Here is a 24,828-nt window from a genome sequence, read left to right as displayed (position 1 = left end):
GAGCCATGTAGTGAACTGATTACTCTTTGCTTCCTGCTTTGTTGTCTTTCCCCACGTTAATTTTTAAAAATTACTTTTTAAAGCTTTTATGTACTGCCACTGATTCAATCTTGTGCTCTTTACAGTTTAAAATTTCTCTGAAGATGTACAGATGTTTTGGATTTACTTCAATTTCATCTTTTTGGGGAAATCTCTTCTGGACCCTCTTAGTCTGCTTTCACCAGATTAAATTTTTTGTATGCTCATGATTATCACCTAAGGGCACCCTGAACATGTTCCCAGGGAGTTCTTTTATTCTTCTGTTGTATGGCTTGTTGAATCTCTTGTCTCTTTGTCATTTATTCGCATTTCAGTGAAGCACCACTCTAATAGCTTCTTGTGTAAAGGTGTGTGTGGGAGATATTTATGTAAAACCTATTATGCATGTCTGAAACTAGTTTTATTCTATCCTGATGTTTTAAAAAAGATTTATTTTAAGGGAGAGTGGAAGAGAGAGAGAGACAGAGACAGAGAGAGATCTTCCATCTGCTGATTTACTCCCCAAATGCCTGCAATAGCTAGGGCTGGGCCAGGCTGAAATCAGGAGCCAGAAACTTCATCCTGATCTTCCACAAGTACTTGCACCATCTTTTACTGCCTTCCCAGATGGAACAGAAGTAGAGGAGCTGGGACTCTAATCAGCATTCTGATATGGGACAGGCAGAAGCTGGAAGCCAGAAACCTAATCTAGGTCTTCCACATGGACCCAGCACCACTGCCTTTCAGGCTACATGTTAGGAGAGATCTGGAATCAAGAGCAAAGCTGGGTATTGAATCCAGGTACTCTGGTCTGGGATGTGGGCGTCCAAAATGACATTTTAGTTGCTAGCCCAGACATTTATCCGCATAACACTTTCTCTTTTTTTGGCAGGCAGAGTGGACAGTGAGGGAGAGAGAGACAGAGAGAAAGGTCTTCCTTTTGCCATTGGTTCACCCTCCAATGGCCGCCGCAGCCAGCGCACTGCGTCCGGCGCATCGCGCTGATCCAAAGCCAAGAGCCAGGTGCTTCTGCTGGTCTCCCATGCGGGTGCAGGGCCCAAGGACTTGGGCCATCCTCCACTGCTCTCCCGGGCCATAGCAGAGAGCTGGACTGGAAGAGGGGCAACCGGGACAGAATCCAGCTCCCCGACCGGGACTAGAACCCTGGGTGCCGGCGCCACAGGTGGAGGATTAGCCTATTGAGACACGGCGCCGGCCCCCATAACACTTTCTAAGCAAACGCATATATTGAATTTCTGTTTAATGCTTATTCTTGGTTGTCATAAGCTACCATTTGATCTTACATTTCTTTTTTTAATAGAAAGCTTTTATTTAATAAATATAAATTTCATAAGTACAACTTTTGGATTATGGCAATTCTTCTCCCCATAGCCACAAACCATCCCACTTCCTGCCCATTCTCCCATTCTTTATTAAGATTTATTTTTAATTATCTTTATATACAGAAGATCAACTCTATACTAAGATTTCAACAGTTTCCACCCACACAGACACACAAAGAAGTACCGTTTGAAGACTAGTTGTACCGCTAATTCTCATAGTTTAACACATTTAGGACAGAGGTCCTTCATGGGGAGCAAGTGCACAGTGACTCCTGTTGTTGATTTAACAATTGACACACTTTTTTTTAAAGATTTTATTTATTTTATTTGAGAGTTAGAGTTACAAACAGTGAGAGGGAGAAACAGAGAGGTCTTCCTTCCATTGATTCACTCCCCAAAATGGCTGCAACGGCTGGAGCTGCACCGATCCAAAGCCAAGAGCCAAGAGCTTCTTGCTGGTCTCCGACGTGGTTGCAGGGCCCAAGGACTTGGGCCATCTTCTGCTGCTTTCCCAGGCCATAGCAGAGAGCTGGATTGGAAGAGGGGCAGCCAAGACTAGAACTGGCGCCCATATGGGATGTCGGCGCTGCAGGCGGAGGATTAATTTACTGTGCCACAGTGCTGGCCCCACAATGGACACTTATTTATGATGTCAGTGATCACCTGAGGATCTTGTCATGAGCTGCCAAGGCTATGGAAGCCTTTTGAGTCCACAAACTCCATCAGTATTTAGATATAAGCAAAGTGGAAGTTCTCTCCTCCCTTCAGAGAAAGGTACCTCCTTCTTTGATGGCCCCTTCTTTCCACTGGAATCTCACAGAGATCTTTCATTTAGCTCATTTTTTTGCCACAGTGTCTTGGCTTTCCATGCCTGAAATGCTCTAATGGGCTTTTTTAGCCAGATTTGATTGCCTTAAGAGCGGATTCTGAGGCCAGAGTGATGTTTAGGGCATTTGTTATTCTGTTGCATGGCCCACTTCCCATGTTGGATCGTTCTGTCCTTTTAAATTCTATCTATTAGTAGTAGTAGACACTTGGTCTTATTTATGTGATCCCTTTAACAATTCTTTTTTTTTTTTTTTTTTTTTTGACAGAGTGGACAGAGAGGGAGACAGAGAGAAAGGTCTTCCTTCTCCGTTGGTTCACCCCCCAGTGGCCGCTGTATCCAGCACGCTGCAGACGGTGCACCACGCTGATCTGAAGCCAGGAGCCTGGTGCTTCTCCTGATCTCCCATGCAGGTGCAGGGCCCAAGGACTTGGGCCATCCTCTACTGCATTCCCGGGCCACAGCAGAGAGCTGGACAGGAAGCGGAGTGACCAGGACAGAATCTGGCGCCCCTACTGGGACTAGAACCCGGTGTGCCTGTGCCTCAGGCAGAGGACTAGCCTATTGAGCCACGGTGCCGGCCAACAATTCTATCTTTATGATCAGTTATGAACTTAAACTTACAACTTTAACTAGTAAGATGGCATTGGTACTTGCCAACTTAATGGGATTTGGAGTCCCATGGCAAGTTTTTAGCTTTACCCTTAGGGCTAAGTCCCAGGGAACTTGTGCCAAACTGTACATCTCCTCCCTCTCTTATTCCCACTCTTAGTTTTAACAGGGTTCAATTTTCAATTGGATTTAAACACCTGAGAATAATTCTGTGTTAAGTAAAGAGTTCGGCCAGCACCACGGCTCAATAGGCTAATCCTCCGTCTGCGGCGCTGGTACACTGGGTTCTAGTCCCGGTCAGGTTGCTGGATTCTGTCCCGGTTGCCCCTCTTCCAGTCCAGCTCTCTGCTCTGGCCTGGGAGTGCAGTGGAGGATGGCCCAAGTTCTTGGGCCCTGCACCCGCATGGGAGACCAGGAGAAGCACCTGGCTCCTGGCTTCGGATCAGCGCGGTGCGCCAGCCGCAGTGGCCATTGGAGGGTGAACCAATGGCAAAGGAAGACCTTTCTCTCTATCTCTCTCTCTCTCACTGTCCACTGCCTGTCAAAAAAAAAAAAAAAAAAGTTCAGCCAATGGTATTAAGTAGAAAAAGAAAATATTAAAAAGAATAAAATAGTAAGCTGTTCCTTGACAGTCAGGATTAGAGCTGATCAAGTCATTGCTTCTCCTGGTGTTAGTTTCACTTTTACATGTTTCCTTTTAGGTGCTCAGTTAGTTGTCACAGATCAGGGAGAACATATGATATTTGTCCCTTTGGGACAGGCTTGTTTCACTCAGTATGATGTTTTCCAGATTCCTCCTTTAGTTGCAAATGACCGGATTTCTGAGAAGAATGTCTTTGGTATTTTGATTGGTATCTCATTGAATCTATAAATTGCTTTTGAAAGAGTGGACATTTTGATGATATGAATTCTTCCAATCCATGAACATGGAAGATTTTTCCTTTTTTTTGTATCTTCTTCTATTTCTTTCTTTAAAGTTTTGTAATTCTCATTGTAAAGATCTTTGACATCCTTGATTAAGTTTATTCCAAGGTATTGGATTTTTTTTTTTTTTTGTAGCTATTGTGAGTGGGATTGATCTTAGAAGTTCTTTCTCAGCCACGGCATTGCCTGTGTATACAAAGGCTGTTGATTTTTGTGCATTGATTTTATATCCTGCTACTTTTCCAAACTCTTCTATGAGCTCCAATAGTCTCTAAGTGGCGTTCTTTGGATACCCTAAATAAAGAATCTTATCATCTGCAAATAGAGATAGTTTGACTTCTTCCTTCCCAATTTGTATCCCTTTGATTTCTTTTTCTTGCCACTTGGCTCTGGCTAAAACTTCCAGTACTATATTGAATAGCAATGGTGAGAGTGGGCATCCCTGTCTGGTACTGGATCTCAGTGGGAATGCTTCCAACCTTTCCTCATTCAATATGATGCTGGCTGTCAATTTGTCATAAATTGCCTTAATTGTGTTGAGGAATGTTCCTTTTATACCCAATTTGCTTGAGTTTTCATCATTAAAGAGTGTTGTATTTTATCAAATGCTTTCTCTCCATCTATTGAGATAACCGTATGGTTTTTCTTCTGCAGTTTGTTAATGTAGTGTATCACATTGATTGATTTGTGAACATTGAACTATCCCTGCATACCAGGGATATCCCACTTGGTCTGAGTGGATGATCTTTCTGATGTGTTGTTGGATTCTACTCGCTAGAATTTTATTGAGGATTTTTGCATCTATGTTCACCAGGGAAATTGGTCTGTAATCCTCTTTCTCTGCTGCATCTTTGTCAGGTTTAGGAATTAAGGTGATTCTGGCTTTGTAGAAAGAATTTGGGGGGATTTCCTCTCTTTCAGTTGTTTTGAATGGCTTGAGAAGAATTGGAATTAGTTCTTTAAACGTCTGGTAGAATTCAGCAGTGAATCCATCTGGTCCTGGGCTTTTCTTTGTTGAGAGGGCCTGTATTACTGATTCAATTTCTGTCATGGTTATGGGTCTGTTTAGGTTTTCTGTGTCTTCATGGTTCAATTTAGGTAGGTTGTATGTATCTAGGAATCTATCCTTTTTATCCTTTTCTGCTAGATTTTCCAGTTTGTTGGCATACAACTCTTTGTAGTTAGGTTATAATATTCTGGGATGACAGTTTTTTTCCTCTTAGTACTTGGGCTATATTTTGCCACTCTCTCCTAGCTTGCAGGGTTTCTGATGAGAAGTCTGATGAGTTTAATTGGAGATCCTCTGAAAGTAATCTGGTGTTTCTCTCTTACACACTTTAGAATCTTCTCTTTATGTTTCACAGTGGTGAGTTTGATTACAATGTATCATGCGAGGATTTTTTCTGGTCAGGTCTGTTGAGAGTTCTGTGTGATTCCTGTACTTGGATGTCTCTTTCTCCAAACCCAGGATGTCTTCTGCTAGTATTTCACTAAAAAGGCCTTCTAATCCTTTCTTTCTCTCCATTCCTTCAGGAACTCCTAGAACCTGAATGTGTGTGTGTGTGTGTGTGTTTTATAGTATCCTATAGATTCCCAACAGTGATCTTTAGATTTCTGATTTCCTCTTCTTGTCTTTGTTTTGACTGTATACTTTCCTGTGTTGTCTTCTAAGACCAATATTCTCTCTTCTGCCTCACTGATTCTGTTTTTAAGACTCTCCATTGTGTCTTTTATTTGTTCTATTGAATTCTTCATTTCATTTTGATTTGTCCTTAGGATTTCAATTTCATGGGAGAGATTTTCTTTCATGTCCTGCAAGGATTTCAGTAGTTTGTGCGTTTGCTTTTGATTAGTTCTGTGTAATCTTATGATCAATTTTTGAGTTCCATTTCTTCTATCTCATCATTTTCATAATCTATTATTGAAGTGTCATGTTCTTTTGGGAGCATCATGTTGTCTTCCTTATTCTGTTTCTTGAATTGTTGTGTTTGTTGTTCGGCATTTGTGGAGATATTCGTTGATTTCTTCTTTTCTCCCCACCCCCGACCATGGCAGCTTTTATTATTGCACTATGACTCTGTAGATAAATGGACTGTCTGCTTTCAGTGAATCTCTAGAGGCTTGTAGTGGGTGTGGCCAGAGAGCTCTGTTCAGTTCTCTAGGGTTAGAGTGTGCCTAAGGTGACACACCCAGGTTTGGCGTGGTAAATCTCTCTCTTTTTTTAATCAGAAGGGAAGTATATTCTGCTCAGCTGAGTTCTTCTCCTCGATGGAGACCAGTGCCTGAGCACTAGCCCCAGTGGGTATAATATTTGTCTGCTCTGTCCCAAGGACCACACAAAGGATCTGTGGCAAATCAGTTGGGATGCAAACATTCCATACTGTGTTACCTACGTTTGAGACTCAGCTCTGCTCTGGATTACAGCTTTCTGCCAGTATGTACGCTGGGAGGCAGCTGGTGGTGGCTCAAATAGTTGTGTTACTTTCACTTATGTGATAGACCTGCACTGAGTTCCTGGTTCCCAAGCATTTGAGGAATGAGCCAGTGAATTGAAGCTGTGTCTGTCAGTCTGTCTCTCAAATACAATTAATAAACAAATAGAAGGGGAGGGGGGCTGGTGCTGTGGCGTAGTGGGTAAAGCCGCCATCTGCAGCTCCAGCATCCCATATGGGCACCGGTTAAAGACCCGACTGCTCCACTTCCTATCCAGATCTCTGCTATGGCCTGGGAAGGCAGTAGAAGATGAGCCAATGCCTTGGGCCCCTGTACCCTTATGGGAGACCCAGAGAAGCCTCCTGGCTCCTGGATTAGGATTGATATAACTCCAGCCAGAGGGGCTAACTGGGGAGTGAACCAGCAGATGGAAGACCTCTCTCTCTCTCTGCCTCTCCTTCTCTCTATGTAACTCTTTCAAATAAATAAATAAATCTTTTTATAAAAAATAGAAATAGGGGCTGGCACTGTGGCACAGCTGGTTAAAGCTCTGGCCTGCAGCACCAACATCCCATAGGGGGTGCCAGTTCAAGTCCCAGCTGCTCCACTTCTTATCCAGCTCTCTGCTAATACACTTGGAGAAGCATCAAGGATGGCCCAAGTGCTTAGCTCCTGCACCCACTTGGAGGACCCAGAAGAAGCTCCTGGCTCCTGGCTTTAGCCTGGCCCAGCCCCACTCACTGTGGTCTTTTGGGGAGTGAAACAGCGGATAGAAGACCTCTCTCTCCAAAATGGCCTGTGTCTCTACCTCTCTCTGTAACTCTACCTTTCAAATAAATAAAAATAAATAGAAATAAATGCCCTAGAAGAAATGTAAGAAGGCAGTTCCAAGATGGTGGAGTAGGGAGGGAGCTTACTGCTCTAGCCCAGAAAAGGATAGTTTTAAAAAAGTAAAGATAGTGTAGTCTCAGGGAAGTTAGAGAAAAAACACCAGAGGAAACTCTACCGAAATTAGAGGAACACGGTGGACCTACATGAGGGTGTGGGCGCCCACAACTCAGGACTCTAATAGCTGAGAGCCTCTGCAACAGCGCTGTATAGTGAGGTGAGACAAGGCTGCAGTAGCTCGAGCCATAGGTGGCAACTTAACCTACTACATCACAACACTGGCCCCATGTGTTGATTTTATTTCCTGAAATTGCAAAGTGTTTGAAATCCATGCATTTGCAGTTTCTATAAAACACACACACACACACACACAGAGAGAGAGAGAGAGAAAATGCATGTTATAAAAAACCATCAGGAACTGGTGCAGGTAAAGCCACCACTTACAATACCGGTATCCCATATGGGCACCGGTTCTAGTCCTGGCTGCTCCTCTTCTGATCAAGCTCTCTGCTATGGCCTGGGAAAGCAGTAGAGGATGGCCCAAATGCTTGGGCCCCTGCACCCACGTGGGAGACCCAGAAGAAGCTCCTGGCTCCTGTCTTCAGACTGGCGCACTCCAGCTGTTGCGGCTAGTTGGGGAGCAAACCAACGGAAGCAAGACCTCTCTGTCTCTGCCTCTCCTTCTCTCTCTGGGTAACTCTTTCAAATAAATAAATATAAATCTTTAAAAAAAAAAAAAAACTATGCTAGACTAATTATCTGCTCTTCCTTGAATTTTTGGAAGTTCCCTGAAAAATCTGGGGATTTTGGTATTCTCTGGGGATCCTGGAACCAATCCCAATGGACAGCAAGTTAATCACTGTGTATCATATTATACTATAATGATACAACACTTTACCAAGGAGTCAGGGTTGTGGCACAGCAGGTTAAGTTACCACCTGTGACACTGACATTCCGTATGGGCACTGGTTCTAGTCCCGGCTGCTATACTTCATATCTAGCGCCCTGTTAATGCACCTGGGAAAGCAACAGAAAATGATCCACCACCAATTCAAGATTCGGCTGCTCCACTTCCGATCCAGCTCTCTGCTATGGCTTGGGAAAGCAGTGGAAAATGGCCCAGGTACTTGGGCCTCAGCATTGCATGAGAGACCTGGAAAAAGCTCCTGGTTCCTGATTTTGATTTGGCCCAGCTCCAGCTGTTGTGCCTATTTGGGTAGTGAACCAGTAGATGGAAGACCTCTCTCTGCCTCTGCCTCTCTGGAGCTCTACATTTCAAATAAATAAATAAATCGTTTTTTAAAAAATAGGGAAAAAGAAAATGGCCCAAGGGCTTGGGCCCCTACACCCACATGGGAGACCCAGATGAAGCTCCTGACTCATGGCTTCAGCCTGGCCCAGCCCTGGTTATTGCGGGCATTGGGGAATAAACCAGCAAGTGGGAAGATTGATCTCTCTCTCTCTGTCTCTCCCTTTCTCTCTGTAGTGCTCCCTTTCAAATAAATAAATAAATCTTAAAAAAAAAAAAAGACCTTATCTCACTTTTCTTGCATCATCATGCTCCACACATTCACCAACTTAACCTTATCCACTCTTGTAGCCTGTGTTAATCTATTCAACCTTGGAAATTGTGGAAGCAAAAGAATCTTTTTTGGAGGTGGTCTTATTAATGAAAATAGCTGGAACAGAAGTTCTTGTCTTCCCATGAAAAAAGAATTTCAGATGTGAGTCAGAGATCAGTAGTTAGCAGGCTAGCAAGGTTTAATGAAGAGAATATACCTGGGAGATCAGGTAGACAATTCAGCAAAGAACTAAGCTCTCAGTATGCATTCATACTGTAGTTACCATGGGTGTGGGCCCACCATTTCTCCTCCCCCTTCCCTCCTCTGGGATATTGCTGGGCAGAAGGCTTTCCTGGAGTGGAATTTATGAAATTTCTTCCAAGGAATTGGACCTAATAGCATCCCTTGGCACTGGCCTGGGAAGATTCCCCTGATAAATCCTTAGGGAAGCCTGAGATCCACCTGTAAGTTTATCAGACATGGCAGGATTTTGATGTGTAAATGTTGGATTGCTTTCTGTGGTTCTTTCCTCATTCAGTCATACAAACGTCTATGTTTTTGGTTTTGTTTTGTTTTCCTTTAGCTCTCTCACACATATAAGCTAATGTCTATCTTATTACCTAATAGTCTTAGAACTTGCAATTTGGGTGACAGATTCAGATAGCTTTGAATGAGTATTCTAATGGCGACAGAGAAAGTGAGAGCTTATAAGTAAGGAATACTGATTTCTTACACAATTGTAAAATCTCCTTTGTAATAAACATTTCATGAATGTTGAGAAAGAACAGTTGTTATGTGACTGATTAAAGACAAAAATAATCCATACATATGGTAAAAATGTTCATAAACACCTGATTACCTTTTTGAAATTATTTTTATTTATTTTCATTTTATTTGAAAGGCAGAGAGAAAGAGATGTTCCATTTGCTATTTTATTCCCTAAATGCCTGCAATAGCTGGGTCTGTGCCAGGCCAAAGCCAGGAGCAGAGAACTCAATCCAGGCCTCCCACATAAGTGGCAGGAACTTGTGCCATTACCTATTTCCTCACAGAGTATGTGTTAGCCCCAAGCTGGAATCAGAGGTAGACCTGGGACTAGAACCCAGGCACTCCAATAGAGAATGCTGGCATCCTAAGCATGTCTTAACTGTTGCACCAAACACATGCCCCAAAAGTCTGATAACCTTTTGACGTGTATCTGGAGTCTTTAGACATAGTGTAATTATCTGGTTGTTATAGATGCCTGCATTCAAAGGGTGAAAGTAACCAAAATTTTATATCCAAGCAGCAACTGGAGAAGTACATAAGTCCTGTACTTTTTTTTTCTTAAAGATTTATTTATTTATTTGAAAGAGTTAGAGAGAGAAGGAGAGGTTGAAAGAGAGAAGTCTTCAATCTACTGGTTCACTCCCCAGTTGTCCGCAACAGCTAGAGCTGCAGCGATCCGAAGCCAGGAGCCAGGAGTTTCTTCTGGGTTTCCCATGTGAGTGCAGGGGCCCAAGTATGTGGGCCATCTTTTACTGCTTTCCCAGGTCATAGCAGAGAGCTGGGTTGGAAGTGGAGCAGCTGGGTCTCGAACCAGTGCCCATATGGGATGCCAGCACTGCAGATGGCTGCTTAACCTACTATGCCACAGCACCAGCACCTAAAATCTTTTTTAGTTATTTCTGGCATAATGGTTAAGAATGCAAGTCTCGGGGCTGGTGCTGTGCATAGCAGTTAAATCCATTGCCTGCAGTGCCAGCATCCCACAGGGGTACCAGTTCAAGTTCCTGCTGCTCCTTTTCCAATCCAGCTCCCTGCTAATGTGCCTGGGAAGGCAGCAGCGAAAGATGGCCCAAATTCTTGGGCCCCTGCACCCAGATGGGAGACCTGGATGAAGCTCTTGGCTCCTGGCTTTGGATTGGCCCAGCTCTGGCTGTTGTGGCCATTTGGAGAGTGAACCAGCGGATGGAAGATCTCTCTCTCGCTGTGTCTCTGCCTTTCTGTAACTCTGCCTTTCAAAAAAAAAGGTCTGGAATTGAACCACTTTTCAGCTGTATGATTTTGGACAAAGTAACTTTGCTAAACCTCTATTTCTGTAACTGAAAAATAGAGAGAAAATAATAATACTTACATTGTTGTGGCAATTAAATGAATTCGAAGCACTTAATATAGAGCCTGGCATAAAATGCTCACATATTATATGTGCATATCATGCATATTTTATTAGCTATTATGATTTCTGTTAATTTTTTCATTCAGAAATATTGATTATTTCACTCTGCTAGGTACTGGAACAAAATAGATGATGTTCTTGTACTCATGGGGTGATACTTCAGTGTGTGCTAGTTATTATGAAAGTTGTTTTTTAACAGTTGCTCTAAATAGTGGTGAGGAGTTACTACTCTAATTAAATGGTAGTTTTCTCATGCTTCCAAAAAATCTGTGCTTTTTAATTGAACTAACTTTATCAAGTAGTTTCATTAATTGCATATATACATATATATACAAGATTAGAGCAGCAGTATATGGTTCCACAAAGTATGAGATAGGAACTCAATAAATTCTTACCTAACGCAATAAAGATGTATTGATGAATTCTAGAAAGTTTGCCCGACTTTGTGTTTTGATTACCAGTAAAGGCTCTACCATTTATTCATTTTTTTTTCTTTAAACAAGGATGGGTTTAGTATCAAGAGAAAGTGCTTTGGTGTAATTTATAAAATTATTTTTAATTTTAATTTTTATTTATTTGAAAGGCAGAGATACAGAGAGAGGTCTTCCATCCACTGGTTAACCCCCAAGTGTATCCAACAGTAGGGGCTGGGCCAGGCCACAGCCCAGTAGCCTGGAACTCATCTAGATCCCCCACATGAGTGGCAGGGACTCAGCTACTTGAACCATCACTGGCTGCCTCCAAAGCTGTGACTACCAAGAAACTAGAATCTTAAGCAAAGCTGAGACTTGAATACAGGCACTCCTATATGGGTTGTGGATATGAGTGACATTTTAACTGCTGAGCCAAAGGCCTGCCCCACTTTTAAAACATTTTAAAAGGAGCATTCTGGGGCTGGCACTGTGGCACAGGGGGTTAAGCCACCTGCCTGTGATGCTAGCATCTCATATGGGCACTGGTTCATGCGCTTGCTGCTTCACTTCAGATTCTGTTCCCTGCTAATGCATCTAGAAAAGCAGTGGAAGATGGCCCAAGTGCTTAGGCCCCATGTAGGAGACCTAGATGGAGTTCAGGTTCCTGGCTTTGGCCTGGCCCAGCCCCAGCTATTGTGGTCATTTGGGGTAGTGAACCAGCAGATGAAAGATCCCTCTCTGTCTCTCCTTCTCTCTCTGTAACTCTGCCTTTCAAATAAAGAAGAATTTTAATATTATTTATATATTAATAGAAGGAACATTCCAAGAGGAATTAAATCAATATTTTTCTCCCTAGATGATTTAAATCTCTTTGTAAAAGAGGTACTGCATTTACATTTTATGTGAGGGGCTGGTGTTGTGGCATAGCAGGTTTGGCCATTGCTTGGGATGTCCTTTGATTCCATATTGGAGTGTCATTTTATGTTTCATCTGCTTTAATTCTGATTCATCTTCCTGCTAGTGTGCCTGTGAGGCAGCAAATGATAGCTCAAGTATTTGTGTTTCTAACACCCATGTGGGGAGACCCTGATAGAGTGCCAGGCTCCTAGCCCAAGTCTTCAACCTGGACCAGCCCTGGCTATTGAGGCTGTTTGGGAAATGAACCAGTGGATGGAGGACTGCACTGTTTCTCTCTCTCTCTCTCTCTCTCTCTCTCTCTCTCTCTCTCTCTCTCTCTCCCCCTCCCCCCATCACTCTGCCTTTCAAAGAAATAAATCATTTTAAAAATATGATACGAAGGTGGAGTCTTCAAGAATGGATAATGAAAGGAATCCAATATTTAAATTATTATTTATTGTTTCTGCCCCTATCTTTTGGCTTTGGATCTGCCTAGCTCTGGCCATTGCAGCTGTTTGGGGAGTGAATCAGTGGATGGAAGACCTCTGTCTCTCCCTCTCTCTGTAACTCTGCCTCTCAAATAAATAAATAAAATCTTAAAAAAAAAAAAAAGACATACCTCCATGAATCTGAGAAGACTTAAAATGGCAATGGTCACAATACTAACTTGGCAGTTTACAGCATTTCAGAAAGCACAGCAGGGTATCAGACTGTTTTATCTATCCTTCCAGGCCTTGAGGTTTATACTAGGGGCAGTGGTAATCAGAGAGTTCTATGAGTTTAACAGGGCATATATTGGCCCAAACCATAGAAAAAAGGAATCTTAAATAAGTGGGCAGAGAAACATACATAATTTAGCTAGTGAGAAAATGGAAACCCTTTGGGTCAGAGGGCCAGGAGGCCTGCCCTTGCTAGTCTAGAAAAAATTCAAGAGGGAGTTAGAAAACAAGGCCTGGTTGGTGGTAAAAATCTTAAGATCCTTTCTTGCCAGTGCTTTTTAAAAATGGTGGCAGAGGAGGTAGAGGAAATGAGGCATGTGGCATCAATAGTAAATGTCTTAGGGACAGCTGAGACCAGGTCTTGGGCCTTGGCTAGACACACACAACATCTCTTACTCCCCTGACATTTGAGATGAAGGAGAGGTGGTAGTGAGCATAAATGGATAGATGATAAGCAAGATGTGGAGGGCCAAGAGGGCCTAGTTAGTGAGTTCGGAAGAAAGGTGGAGTTAGCCTTAGTCTCTTGTAAGGGACTCCTGATGGAACTAGCTGTGGGGAATGGGAAGGTGTGTGGTTTCACAGTGTGCTTATGGAGAGTGGACATTTTCTTGATGCAATCTTCCCTGTTTCATTCGCAGCTTATCCTACTGTGGGAGTCTTCTAGCACCCTAATGGCATTTAATTATTTGATCCTTGCCTGCATGAGTGTGTCAAAGAGATTTTTGACTGAAACAAAGCAGGGAAAGCCTGAGGTGGCTAAGTTAAAAGGAAGTAAGCAAGCCTCCTCCATGAAATATTGGCAAGGAGACTTTGGCTGCTACTAAACGAGGCAGGAGAAATGATGGAACTAGGCTAGACATGGAGCATTCCTCAGGGTGAGGTTGCTCAGGATGTACTGCTGCTCTGATTTTCTTCTGGCTGACTGCCAGATGTGTTACCAGGGAAAGACGGCTATATCAGAGGTCCTTATCTTTGCACAATAAAAGAAATTCAGATGTGAAACAAAAATAAGCAATAAACATGGTAGCAGAATTTAATGAAAAGAATACGTCTGACAGACCAGACAAATGTCTCGGCAGAGAACTGAGAGCCTATTTGTACTTTTAGCAGAGCTCTTAGTTACTGTTCTTCTGTGCTTTCATATATATTATGTCTGGGCAAGTTGATCTGACATGAAATCAGTCTTTCTTTTAAATAAATTACCAGGGGCTGGCATTGTGGCATAGCAGATAAAGCCACTGTCTGCAACTCCAGCATCCCATATGGTGCTGGTTCTAGTCCCGGCTGCTCCACTTCCAAATCAGCTCCCTACTAATGGCCTGGGAAAGCAGTGGAGGATGGCCCAAGTGTTTGGGCCCCTGCACCTATGTGGGAGACCCTGACGAAGCTCCTAGCTCTTGGCTTCTATCTGGCCCAGCCTTGGCCGTTGTGGCCATTTGGGAAGTGAACCAGCGGATGGAAGATATATATATCTCTGTCTCTCTCTCTTTTTCACTGTAACTCTGCCTTCCAAATAAATAAAATAAATCTTTTAAAAAATTACTAGTCATTTGCTCCCTCATTTGTTTATAAAGTTAGAGAACTTTTGATGAAAAAAGGAGCAGTGCAAGACCTGGGAGGAGAGGAAATGGGTAGAAAATTTGAAGAATAGGGGTGAGCATTTAGCCTAGTTAAGATGCTGTTTGAGATACATCTATCCCCTATCAAAGTGCCTGAGTTGGTACTGGTGCTGTGGCACAGCAGGTTAATGCCCTGGCCTAAAAGGCCGGCATCCCATATGGGTGCCGGTTCTAGTCCCAGCTGCTCCTCCTCCTCCGATCCAGCTCTCTGCTATGGCCTGGGAAAGCCGTGGAAGATGTCCCAAGTCCTTGCGTGCCTACACCCACGTGGGAGACCCACAAGAAGCTCCTGGCTCTTGCCTTCAGATCGGCGCAGCTCCGGCTGTTGCGGCCATCTGGGGAGTGAACCAGCAGATGGAAGACCTCTCTCTGTCTCTACCTCTCTCTGTAACTCTATCTTTATTTTTATTTTTATTTTTGACAGGCAGAGTGGACAGTGAGAGAGACAGACAGAGAGAAAGGTCTTCCTTTTCCGTTGGTTCACCCCTCAATGGCTGCTGTGGCCAGCACGCTGAGGCCGGCGCACCACGCTGATCTGAAGCCAGGAGCCAGGTACTTCTCCTGGTCTCCCATGCGGGTGCAGGGCCCAAGGGCCTGGGCCATCCTCCACTGCTTTCCTGGGCCACAGCAGAGAGCTGGATAGGAAGAGGAGCCACCAGGACAAAATCTGGTGCCCCGACCGGACCTAGAACCTGGTATGCCAGCACCGCAGGCGGAGGATTAGCCTAGTGAGCCACGGCGCCGGCTGTAACTCTTTCAAATAAAAATAAAAATAAAAATAAATTTTTAAAAAGTGCCTGAGTTGAGTTCTACCTCTGCTTACGATTCCAGCTTCCAACTAATTTGCACCTTGAGAGGCAGCAGGTAATGGCTCCAGTAGTTGGGTTTCTGCCACTCATGTGGGTGATCCAGGTTGTGTTCCCAGCCCCTGCTTTCATCCTGACCCAGCCACAGCTGTTGCAGACATTAGGGGAGTGAACTAGTGGATAGACGACCTCTTTCTCTCAATCTATCTCTCTACCTTTCAAATAAATAAAAAATAACTTTAAAAATGCAAAGTATGAATGATAAACTTAAGGATATGAAGATATATTTTATATTCAATCATAAGATATTATATAGAAAAGCAAATTATTAATACTGTACAGAAGAGAAACCATAGTATATCCTTTTCTACTGTTTTCTTTCTTTTTTATCCAGGGAAAGACCATGTTTGTAGATTTGTTGGCTGTGGGAGGAATGATCGATTCAACTATGTGGTCATGCAGTTACAGGTAGGTTACCTTGAAAATGTATCTGAAAATCTTCCAGGTTTGAAGGGAGTACCCAATTACAGTGGATATGGATAAAAATAGTATTCTTGCTATCATCTCATAATGGTTTATACTATAAAGATGGAAATTTATTTCAACAGACTTGATATAGATTTTCCAGACATTAAATGGTTATCCTTGTCAGTCTTTTAATTGACCCTTATCTTCACTGATTACCATTGTTGCAAAGTTTTCAATCCCTTGCGTGGATCATGGTACATAACGATAGTCTTGCTTTGTTCCTTTTCCGTCTTCTCCACCTTTCACTACGTTAGGGATTCCAGTTTTCTCTAGACTAGCAACATTAGCTGCATGAATTTGTAAGTATTTGCTGAGCTGGAGGAGAAATACCTTTCCTCTCTTTTTCCTTCAGTTAATGTATCTCTGTTTACTGTTCTTTAGATGAGGGTAGAGTTGGGTTGAAGGAGCAGAGAGAAGAAATTCTGAACGGTAAAACTGGGGTAATGGCTACAGCAGGGACAAGAGGGAAACCATTCCATTTTCAATCCCTGTATCTTCCCCTGAATGTACACATGCACCCCTGAACTATAGTAATCATCAAAGTTTAAAACCATGGTACACCTTGTTATCTAACTGATTTCTCAGTATTTCCTTTCATCTTTGCAAACTGAGTATTTGATTAGTTTGGTTTCTTTCAAGTGATCTATATAATAGTGATTTCAGGGAGATGGATCTGGCCTAAATGCTTCCTGTCCTCATCAGAAATATCTTTTTGTTTTGTTTCCCTCAACCCTTCTGCATCATTTGATATAGATCTAAAGATAATGTCATCTCTATAGATTGTAGCTTTAAAGTCTTTTTGAGTTAAAGGATTCACTATTTCTTGAGCCAATGTAGACTTATGTCTTTCAGTTATTATCCTTCTACCCTTTCAGGTCACTTTTTCTCCCTTTGACTTTGTATAATACCTCTTTATATGGTGTTTTATAGTTTTTATGAATTTGTCATGTCTTACTGGATCCTTCCTATACCCTTATGGGGAGGAGAGGACCGTTTTTATCCCCATTTTGAAAATGGGCTGATTTTGATGGGTGTTAAAAGCTTAGCGGAAGCCTGAGGCCAGTATTCTTGTTCTAACAACCCGTTTTGTCTTCATGTTGCTACTGAGTGGAGAATTACTAATGGGAGGTTGTTTTGTTTTGTTGTTGTTTTGTGTTATCCACAGAAGATTTATTCCCACTTTAGACCCCTGATAGGAGAAACTGAGTACAGAGGCCCCCGTACAGAGTAGCAAAGCATGTGATAACAACAGCTATAAAATATAACATCTTATGCATGCACCATAGATGTAAGAGAGCACTATGTTTTGATGAACCAATTGGAGAAGTGGGTAATGGGAGTTTTTTAGTCTGCAGAATTTCTCTAAATCTTAGCACATACCCATTGTTATTTTTGCGCTTAACTTGGATCTCAGTTTTTGTCAGTGGGAAGGCACCTTATACTTGGCAAACTAAGGAGACTGATGTCTGTCAGGCAAATGATGATCTCTGTGGCCTTTGACAAGCTCCCATGGTCTTGACTCAGAACCTTTCCATTTGACTTACATATTGTGTTTTTTCCTTTCATAAGAAAATTAACCCACAATTAAACTCCCATCCCTGTAGTACTGACTGACTTGATTTGGGATGAGGCTAAAGCTAGTATGACTGTTAAAGAATATCCCTGTTTGACTTAATGAGAATAATTACTGGGCCTCCTTCATACATTTTTATAAAATTCAGATGTTAGGACTTAGATTCCTATTGCTAGTCCTCATTTTTTCTAAAAAAAGAAAAACAGGCCTAAATTCATCATTTATAAGTTAGCCTTATTCTCTTCCTTTTTGGGGTTCAATTACTGCATAATGTCTTCCTTAAAAATTTTAAGGAGGGGCCGGTGCTGTGTCATAGTGGGTAAAGCTGCCACTTACAGTGCTGGCATCCCACATGGGCGCCAGTTTGATTCCTGGCTGCTTTCCTTCCAATCCAGGTCTCTGCTATGGCCTGGGAAAGCAGTAGAAGGTGGCCAAATCCTTGGACCCCTGCACCCACATGGGGGACCCAGAAGAAACTCCTGACTCCTGGCTTTGGCTCAGCCTAGCTCCAGCCATTGCAGCCATTTGGGGAGTGAACCTGCGGATGGAAGCTCACTCTCTCACATGTGCTCTCGTGTGCGCTCTCTCACTGCCTCTTTGCCTCTGCCTCTGCCTCTCTGTAACTCTCTTTCAAATAAAAAATAGATCTTTAAAAAAAATTTTTTTTTTTATTTTTGACAGGCAGAGTGGACAGTGAGAGAGAGACAGAGAGAAAGGTCTTCCTTTTGCTGTTGGTTCAAGGAACCACCCTATCTCTGTTAGAGAGATTTTAGCTATTTATCATTAAACGTTTATTTATTTGAGAGTCAGAGAGACACAAAGAGACCGAGCTCCCATCTGCTGATTCACTCCCCAGATGCCTGCAAGAGCTCTGGGCTGGGAGCTGGACAGGCAGTCCAGTGGGTGTGGTGTAGGTGGGAGGAAACTAGTCACTTGAGCCATCACCACTGCCTACCAGGGTCTGCAGTAGCAGGAAGCTGGAGTCCAGAGCTAGAGCTGGATGTTGAACCCAAGTACTCTGTTGAAGGGTGCTGACATGATAACCAGCGTCTTGAGTGCTAGGTCAGATGCCTGCTCCCATATTTCTTTTCTCTGTTCTACTAGCAAGACCTTGACCAGGTCTCATCTAATAACCTGTCGTTATTCAGGCTTTATATGAGCATCCTTAGGTAATCAAAGGTGTGGTGTTTTGTGATAAACACATCACCCAGGGAGAGGCTGAAGGGGAGAAATATATAATTTTTTTCAACCTTTGTAAGTTGTTAGTTTGGAAAAAACTATAACAAAGGACATTATTAAGAGAAGAGCAAGTAGGCCTCTTAACTTATGTAGTGTATATCACATTGGAGAAAAACAGCTCTTTCAAAAAGATGACTTGAAACTTTGCCATAAATAGAATTTAATAAACAGCAATAACTTTTGGGAAAGTCACAAGAAAAGGAGAACAGTCCTAGGCTTCCAAAAGGTAGAAAAACTGTAAGAAGGAAAACACATAGGATGTGAACTACTGGGATAAGTTTGCTCACAGGTTCCATTTTTCTGATGCCTCTCTCAGCTGATAAGAGCTGCCTTCAGTAAAGGAGGATTTACAGTCTATCTTTAGGTAAGAGGAGAGAAGAGAAGTAGGGTAATTTTTTTGCTCTTTGCAAATCTCTGCCCTGCTTTAAGGCAAGTAGCCCATCCGGCACTGAGCTGATCTGAAGCCAGAATCCAGGAGCATCTTTCAGGTCTCCAATGCAGGTGCAGGGGGCCAAGGGCCCAAGTGCTTGGGCCATCTTCTATTGCTTTTCCAGGCCATAGCAGAGAGCTGGATTGGAAGAGGAGAAACTGGTACTAGAACCGGTACCCATATGGGATGTGGGCACCACAAACAGAGGATTAACCTACCGTGCCACGATGCCAGCCCCACACATTGCCTATTTCTTAAGCCTCTTTTAAACTCTTGGTTCACTGTCTTTTATTTTCTTGGATTTTTCTTTCATTTGTTTTTATTGTCACTGGTAAAAGTGGAGTCATTTGATATATAGAAGTTCTCATATTTTGAATTTTCCTGGGCCAGCACCATGGCTCACTAGGGTAATCCTCTGCCTGTGGCGCCGGCACCCAGGGTTCTGGTCCCAGTTGGGGCACCAGATTCTGTCCTGGTTGCTCCTCTTCTAGTCCAGCTCTCTGCTGTGGCCTGGGAGTGCAGTGGAGGATGGCCCAAGTGCTTGGGCCCTACACCCTATGGGAGACCAGGAGGAAGCACCTGGCTCCTGGCTTCGGATCGGCGCAGCGTGCTGGCCATAGCAGCCATTTGGGGAGTGAACCAACGGAAAAGGAGGACCTTTCTCTCTTGTCTATCTCTCTCACTGTTAACTATGCCTATCAAAAAAAAAAAAAAAAATTTCCTGATCATTTCCCTATGGTGGTGTTTAATGTGTTCTTCTATCCCACCTGTAAGGAGACTTAATGATGTTTGTGGAAAATGTTATTAAACGATAAAAAATAACAAATATAAACTGTATTTCTCATCATAAGCTCTATCAAATTCAAAACACTTTTAGTTTGTTCCATTGCTGACGAACTGAAGGTCCTGGGAATTTAACCATATCAATGTAATCATTTTTACATAATTAACTGAGGAAAAATAGGTGCCCTTTAAAGATGTTTTAACATTATGCAACAAAAAGAAAAGGAGCCAAATAAGGACTCCTAACATCAAAATTCTCACAGAATTGTCTTTCTTTGATGAGAAGAATAAGTAGGGACATTTTGGTAATAGAGAAGGACTCTGGTGAGGCTTTCTTGGGCATTTTCCTACTAAAGCTTTGGCTAACATCATCAAAACACTTTTTAGTTAAGCAGATGTTACCATTCTTTGTCTCTTCAGAAAGTCACCAAGCAAATGTGTTGAGCATCCCCCCAAAAAAACCTCTTGCTCTTAACTGGTCCACTTCTGATTTGATTGAACCACTTCTACTCCTTGGTAACCATTGCTTTGATTATGCTTTATCTGTAGGTTGTACCGCTAAAACCCTATTTCATCTCCTTTTACAGTTCTTTAAAAAAATGCTTTAGTGTCTTTATCCCTCTTGTTTAAAATTTCCCCTGAGAGCTCTGCTTTTTTCTGCAGCTAATCTGCAACATTCTGGCACCTTAGAGTGGAAAGTTTGAGCCACTTTAATTTTTCAGTCAGTATTTTATAAGCTGAACAAATTGAGATGTCTGTGTTTTTGGCTATTATTTCTGCTGTTAATGATTGTTCCTCTTCAGTTAGAACGTGAACAGGATGAATATTTTCCTCGCAAATTAATGTGATTGGTATAGTGATACAGGCTTTATCTTCAACAATGTATAATCCCTTCTTTTTTTCTTTTAAAGATTTATTTATTTAAAAGGCAGAATGACAGAGAAAGGGAGAGACAGAGATCTTCCATCCACTAGTTAACTGCCCAAACACCTGTAACAGCGAGGGCTAGGCCAGACCAAAGCCAGGAACCAGAACTCCATTTGGGCCTCCCATGAAAGTATCAGGAACCCACGTATGTGGGCTATCATCTACTGCCTTTCAGGTGTGCTAGCAGGAGTGCTGGATAGAAAATGCCAAGTAGCCAGAACTCAAATGGGTACTCCTGTATGGGATGCAGAAGTCCCAAGAGGCAGCCTAATATGCTGCACCACAATGTCTACTCCTGTGGCATCCCTTTTCAAACTGAGTTAACTGTGTGTGTGTGTGTGTGTGTGTGTGTGTGTGTGTGTGTGTGTTTGAGAGGTAGAATTATAGACAGAGAGTGGGAGAAACAGAGAAAAAGGTCTTCAGTCTCCTGGTTCATTCCCCAAATGGCCACAGTGGCCAGAGCTAGGCCCATTTGAAGCCAGGAGCAATGAGCTTCTTCCAGGTCTCCTTTGAGGGTGCAGGGGCCTAAGCACTTGGGCCATCTTCCACTACTTTCTCAGACCATAGCAAAGAGCTGGATTGGAAGAAGAGCAATCAGGACACTAACTAGCACCCATAGGGGATGTCAGTGCTGCAGGTAGAGAGAGGCTTAGCCTACTACGTCACACCTGAGTTATCTGTTTGTAAGCTGCTCTGGTAGATGGTTCTCATAAACTTTTTGTAAAGCGTTAGTGACTTTACCATTCTTTGACCCAAGCTTTGCCATAAATTTACTGTTTATTCTTGTCTCAATTCTAGCAGAATCCATGTTACTTTGATAGGGATTCTTTTTTTAAAAAAAATATTTTTTATTTTGAAATCAGAGTTACAAAGACAAAAGAAGAGACAGAGAGATCTTCCCTTCTCTGGTTCACTCCCCAGATGGCTGCAACAGTCAGCTCTGGGCCAGGCTGAAGCCAGGAGCCAGAAGCTCCATCTGGGTCTCCCATGTGAGTAACAGAGGCCCAAGCAGACAGAGGCGGTCTTCTCCTGCCTTTCCAGGCCATTAGCAGGGAGCTGACTAGGGAGTGGAGCAGCTAAATTTAAACCAGTGCCTATATGGGATGCCAGCATCACAGGCAGTGGGTTAACCTGCTACGCCACAGTGCCAGCTGTGGGGATTCTTTTCAAACTGGTATCTTATCCCTCTTAAAGGTGTCTCAAGCTAGATCTTGTTCCAACATATCATAACAAATTAGTTACAAATTTATTTTGATGCATAGTTTTTTCAGTTTATTTTGATCCATAGTTTTTTCATCATACAATTTTCCATGAACTTCTTGAAAACTCTTGATGTTTCAAAGCTTACATTAGATGCTGGTTTTATTTTTATTTTATTTGAAGAGGATATGTCAGAGGTGATTTTGTATTTCCTGTGTGTATCACATTAGGATACAGTATCTGGTTCCTTTGTAATCTCCTAAGGAGGAGTGGGCATTGTAGCACAGGGTTAAGCTACTGCTTCACATGCCTGCATCCTATATCTTAGAGCCTGAGGTCGAGTCCTGCCTCTGCTTCTGATCCAGCTTCCTGCTGGTGTGCACCCTGGGAGACAGCAGGTGGAGGCTCAAGTATGTGGGTCCCTGCCACTGAAGTGGGAGACCCAGATGGAGTTCCTGGTTCCTGACTTTGGGCTGATCCAGTCCTGGCTGTTAGGAACATTTCAGGAGTGAACATCTGTCTCTCTGTCTCTGCCTTTCAAGTACATAAAAATAAATATAAAAATATATTTCCTAGGAAGACTAATAAGTATATGCATACAATGTTGGCCTGCCCCTGTCTATTCCCTACTTATAAATATAAGTATGAACTCATAGATTTAACATATTTTATGTCTTTCAATCATTGCAGTTGGTTTTAATGTTTAAATTGTACCATGTTTGGCTAATAGGACTTCCTTCAAGTAGGATCGTAATTTATTTTGACAGGATTAGTCTAAAGTGGTCTTTGATAGCATCTTTTTAAAAAATATTCATTTATTTGGCAGGCGCTGCGGCTCAGTAGGCTAATCCTTCACCTAGCGGCGCTGGCACACCGGGTTCTAGTCCAGTCGGGGCGCTGGATTCTGTCCCGGTTGCCCCTCTTCCTGGCCAGCTCTCTGCTGTGGCCAGGGAAGGCAGTGGAGGATGGCCCAAGTGCTTGGGCCCTGCACCCCATGGGAGACCAGGAGAAGCACCTGGCTCCTGCCTTCGGACCAGCGCGGTGCGCCGGCCGCAGCACGCTAGCTGTGGCAGCCATTAGAGAGTGAACCAACAGCAAAAAGGAAGACCTTTCTCTCTCTCTCTCTCTCTCTCACTATCCACTCTGCCTGTCAAAAATAAAAAAAAAGACTTAAAAATATTCATTTATTTATTTGAGAGGCAGAGCCACAGACAGAAGGAGAGAGAGAGAGAGAGGTCTTCATTTGCTGGTTTACTCCCCAAATGATGAAACAGTCAGTGCTGGGCCAGGCCAGAGCCAGGAACCAGGTGCTTCTTCCAGATCTCTCATGTGGGTGCAGGGGCCCAGGGACCTGGGCCATCTTCCACTGCTTTCCCAGGCCACAAGCAGAGAGCTAGATTAGAAGATGCCAGCAGTGTAAGTGGAGGCCTAACCTATTATGCCACAGCACCAGCCCAATAGCATCTTAATTTTCTGGAAAACAACATGTACCAGACTCATTCGGTATACTTCTGATTTGGAATAAGCCATTCTTCCATTAAGCCCTTTTTAGTTTGAAATGGTATTTAGGAACCGCAGTCTAGATGCTACAGATGACAATCACAATTGACTTGATCATTGTTTTTCTTTTTTCTTTTTTAATTATTTATTTTATTTGAAAGAGTTAATCTAGTATGTGTGGGAAGGGAGAGAGCATGTTTGGGGATTTGGATAATAGGTGAAACAAAATTGGCTATGAATTAATCATTGTTAATTCTGGGAAGAGATAGGAAGAGACATGAGGGTTCTTTATATTACCCTTTTAGGTATTTTCAAATTTTCAATAATAAAAACAAAATTTATTAGGATTATGTTAAGTTTAAAGAATTATTTGGAAGAAATGTACTTGATTTAAAATTTTTTTCTTTTATTTTTGTTTTATTTGAAAGGCAGGGAGAGAGATCTTTCATTGTTGGTTCACTCCTCATATGCCCACAACAGTGGGGCTGGGCCAGGCTGAAGCCAGGAACCTATAACTCTTTTCAGGTCTCCCACATGGGTGGTAGGAACCCAAGTACATGAACCATCATCTGCTGTCTCCTGAGGTGTGCCGTAGCAGGAAGTTAGAATCAGAAGTGGAGTTGAATCTAGATGCTCCAACACAAGGATGCAGACCTCCCTAGCAGGTGTCTTAACTGCTGCATCCAACCCATCCTCTATTTGATTTTTGCATTCATTTAATGTTATTTCATTTTCTTCCCACCTCCATTCACTTTTTTTACAGATTTATTTTATTTATTTGAAAGAGTTACAGAAAGAGGTAGAGACAAAGAGAGATCTTCCATCCGCTGGTTCACTCCCCAGATGGCCGCAACGACTGGAGCTGTGCAAATTTGAAGGCAGGAACCAGGAGCTTCTTCCAGGTCTCTCGCAGGGGTGCAGAGGCCCAAGGACTTGGGCCTTCTTCTATTGCTTTCCCAGGCCAAAGCAGAGAGCTGGATTGGAAGAGGAGCAGCCGGGACTAGAACTGACGCCCATATGGGATGCTGGCGCTTCAGGCCAGGGCTTTAACCCACTGTGCCACAGTGCCGGCCACAAACTCCATTAATTTTTTAAAAATTTATTTTGTTTGAAATGTATTAAGATAAAAGGGCGGCCGGTGCCGTGGCTCACTAGGCTAATCCTCCGCCTTGCGGCGCCGGCACACCGGGTTCTAGTCCCGGGCAGGGCACCGGATTCTGTCCCGGTTGCCCCTCTTCCAGGCCAGCTCTCTGCTGTGGCCCGGGAAGGCAGTGGAGGATGGCCCAAGTACTTGGGCCCTGCACCCCATGGGAGACCAGGATAAGTACCTAGCTCCTGCCGTCGGATCAGCGCGGTGCGCCGGCTGCAGTGCGCTGGCCGCAGCAGCCATTGGAGGGTGAACCAACAGCAAAGGAAGACCTTTCTCTCTG

At 43.1% G+C, this 24,828-nt stretch overlaps 1 protein-coding gene and 1 long non-coding RNA gene across 5 annotated transcripts in view; one reads left to right on the top strand and one right to left on the bottom strand.

Moving 5' to 3' along the window:
• The window catches only part of TTBK2 (tau tubulin kinase 2), a 164,641-nt gene that overhangs the window by 68,068 nt on the left and 71,745 nt on the right, over nt 1-24,828 (top strand). For all 4 annotated transcript variants that reach the window (XM_008269122.5, XM_008269121.5, XM_008269119.5 and 1 more), the window contains one exon: nt 15,613-15,686. In XM_008269122.5, coding sequence (XP_008267344.1) covers nt 15,613-15,686 — 74 coding nt within the window. The remainder of the gene's footprint in view (nt 1-15,612; nt 15,687-24,828) is intronic.
• The window catches only part of LOC149123090 (uncharacterized), a 29,669-nt gene that overhangs the window by 3,877 nt on the left and 964 nt on the right, over nt 1-24,828 (bottom strand). The window lies entirely within an intron of this gene.

Source organism: Oryctolagus cuniculus, chromosome 12 (assembly GCF_051225735.1).
Source record: "Oryctolagus cuniculus isolate XC-2025 breed Fujian yellow rabbit chromosome 12, ASM5122573v1, whole genome shotgun sequence".
NCBI lineage: Eukaryota > Metazoa > Chordata > Mammalia > Lagomorpha > Leporidae > Oryctolagus > Oryctolagus cuniculus.
Note: the sequence above shows the minus strand (reverse complement) of the source record. Positions and strands in the feature narration are given on the sequence as shown.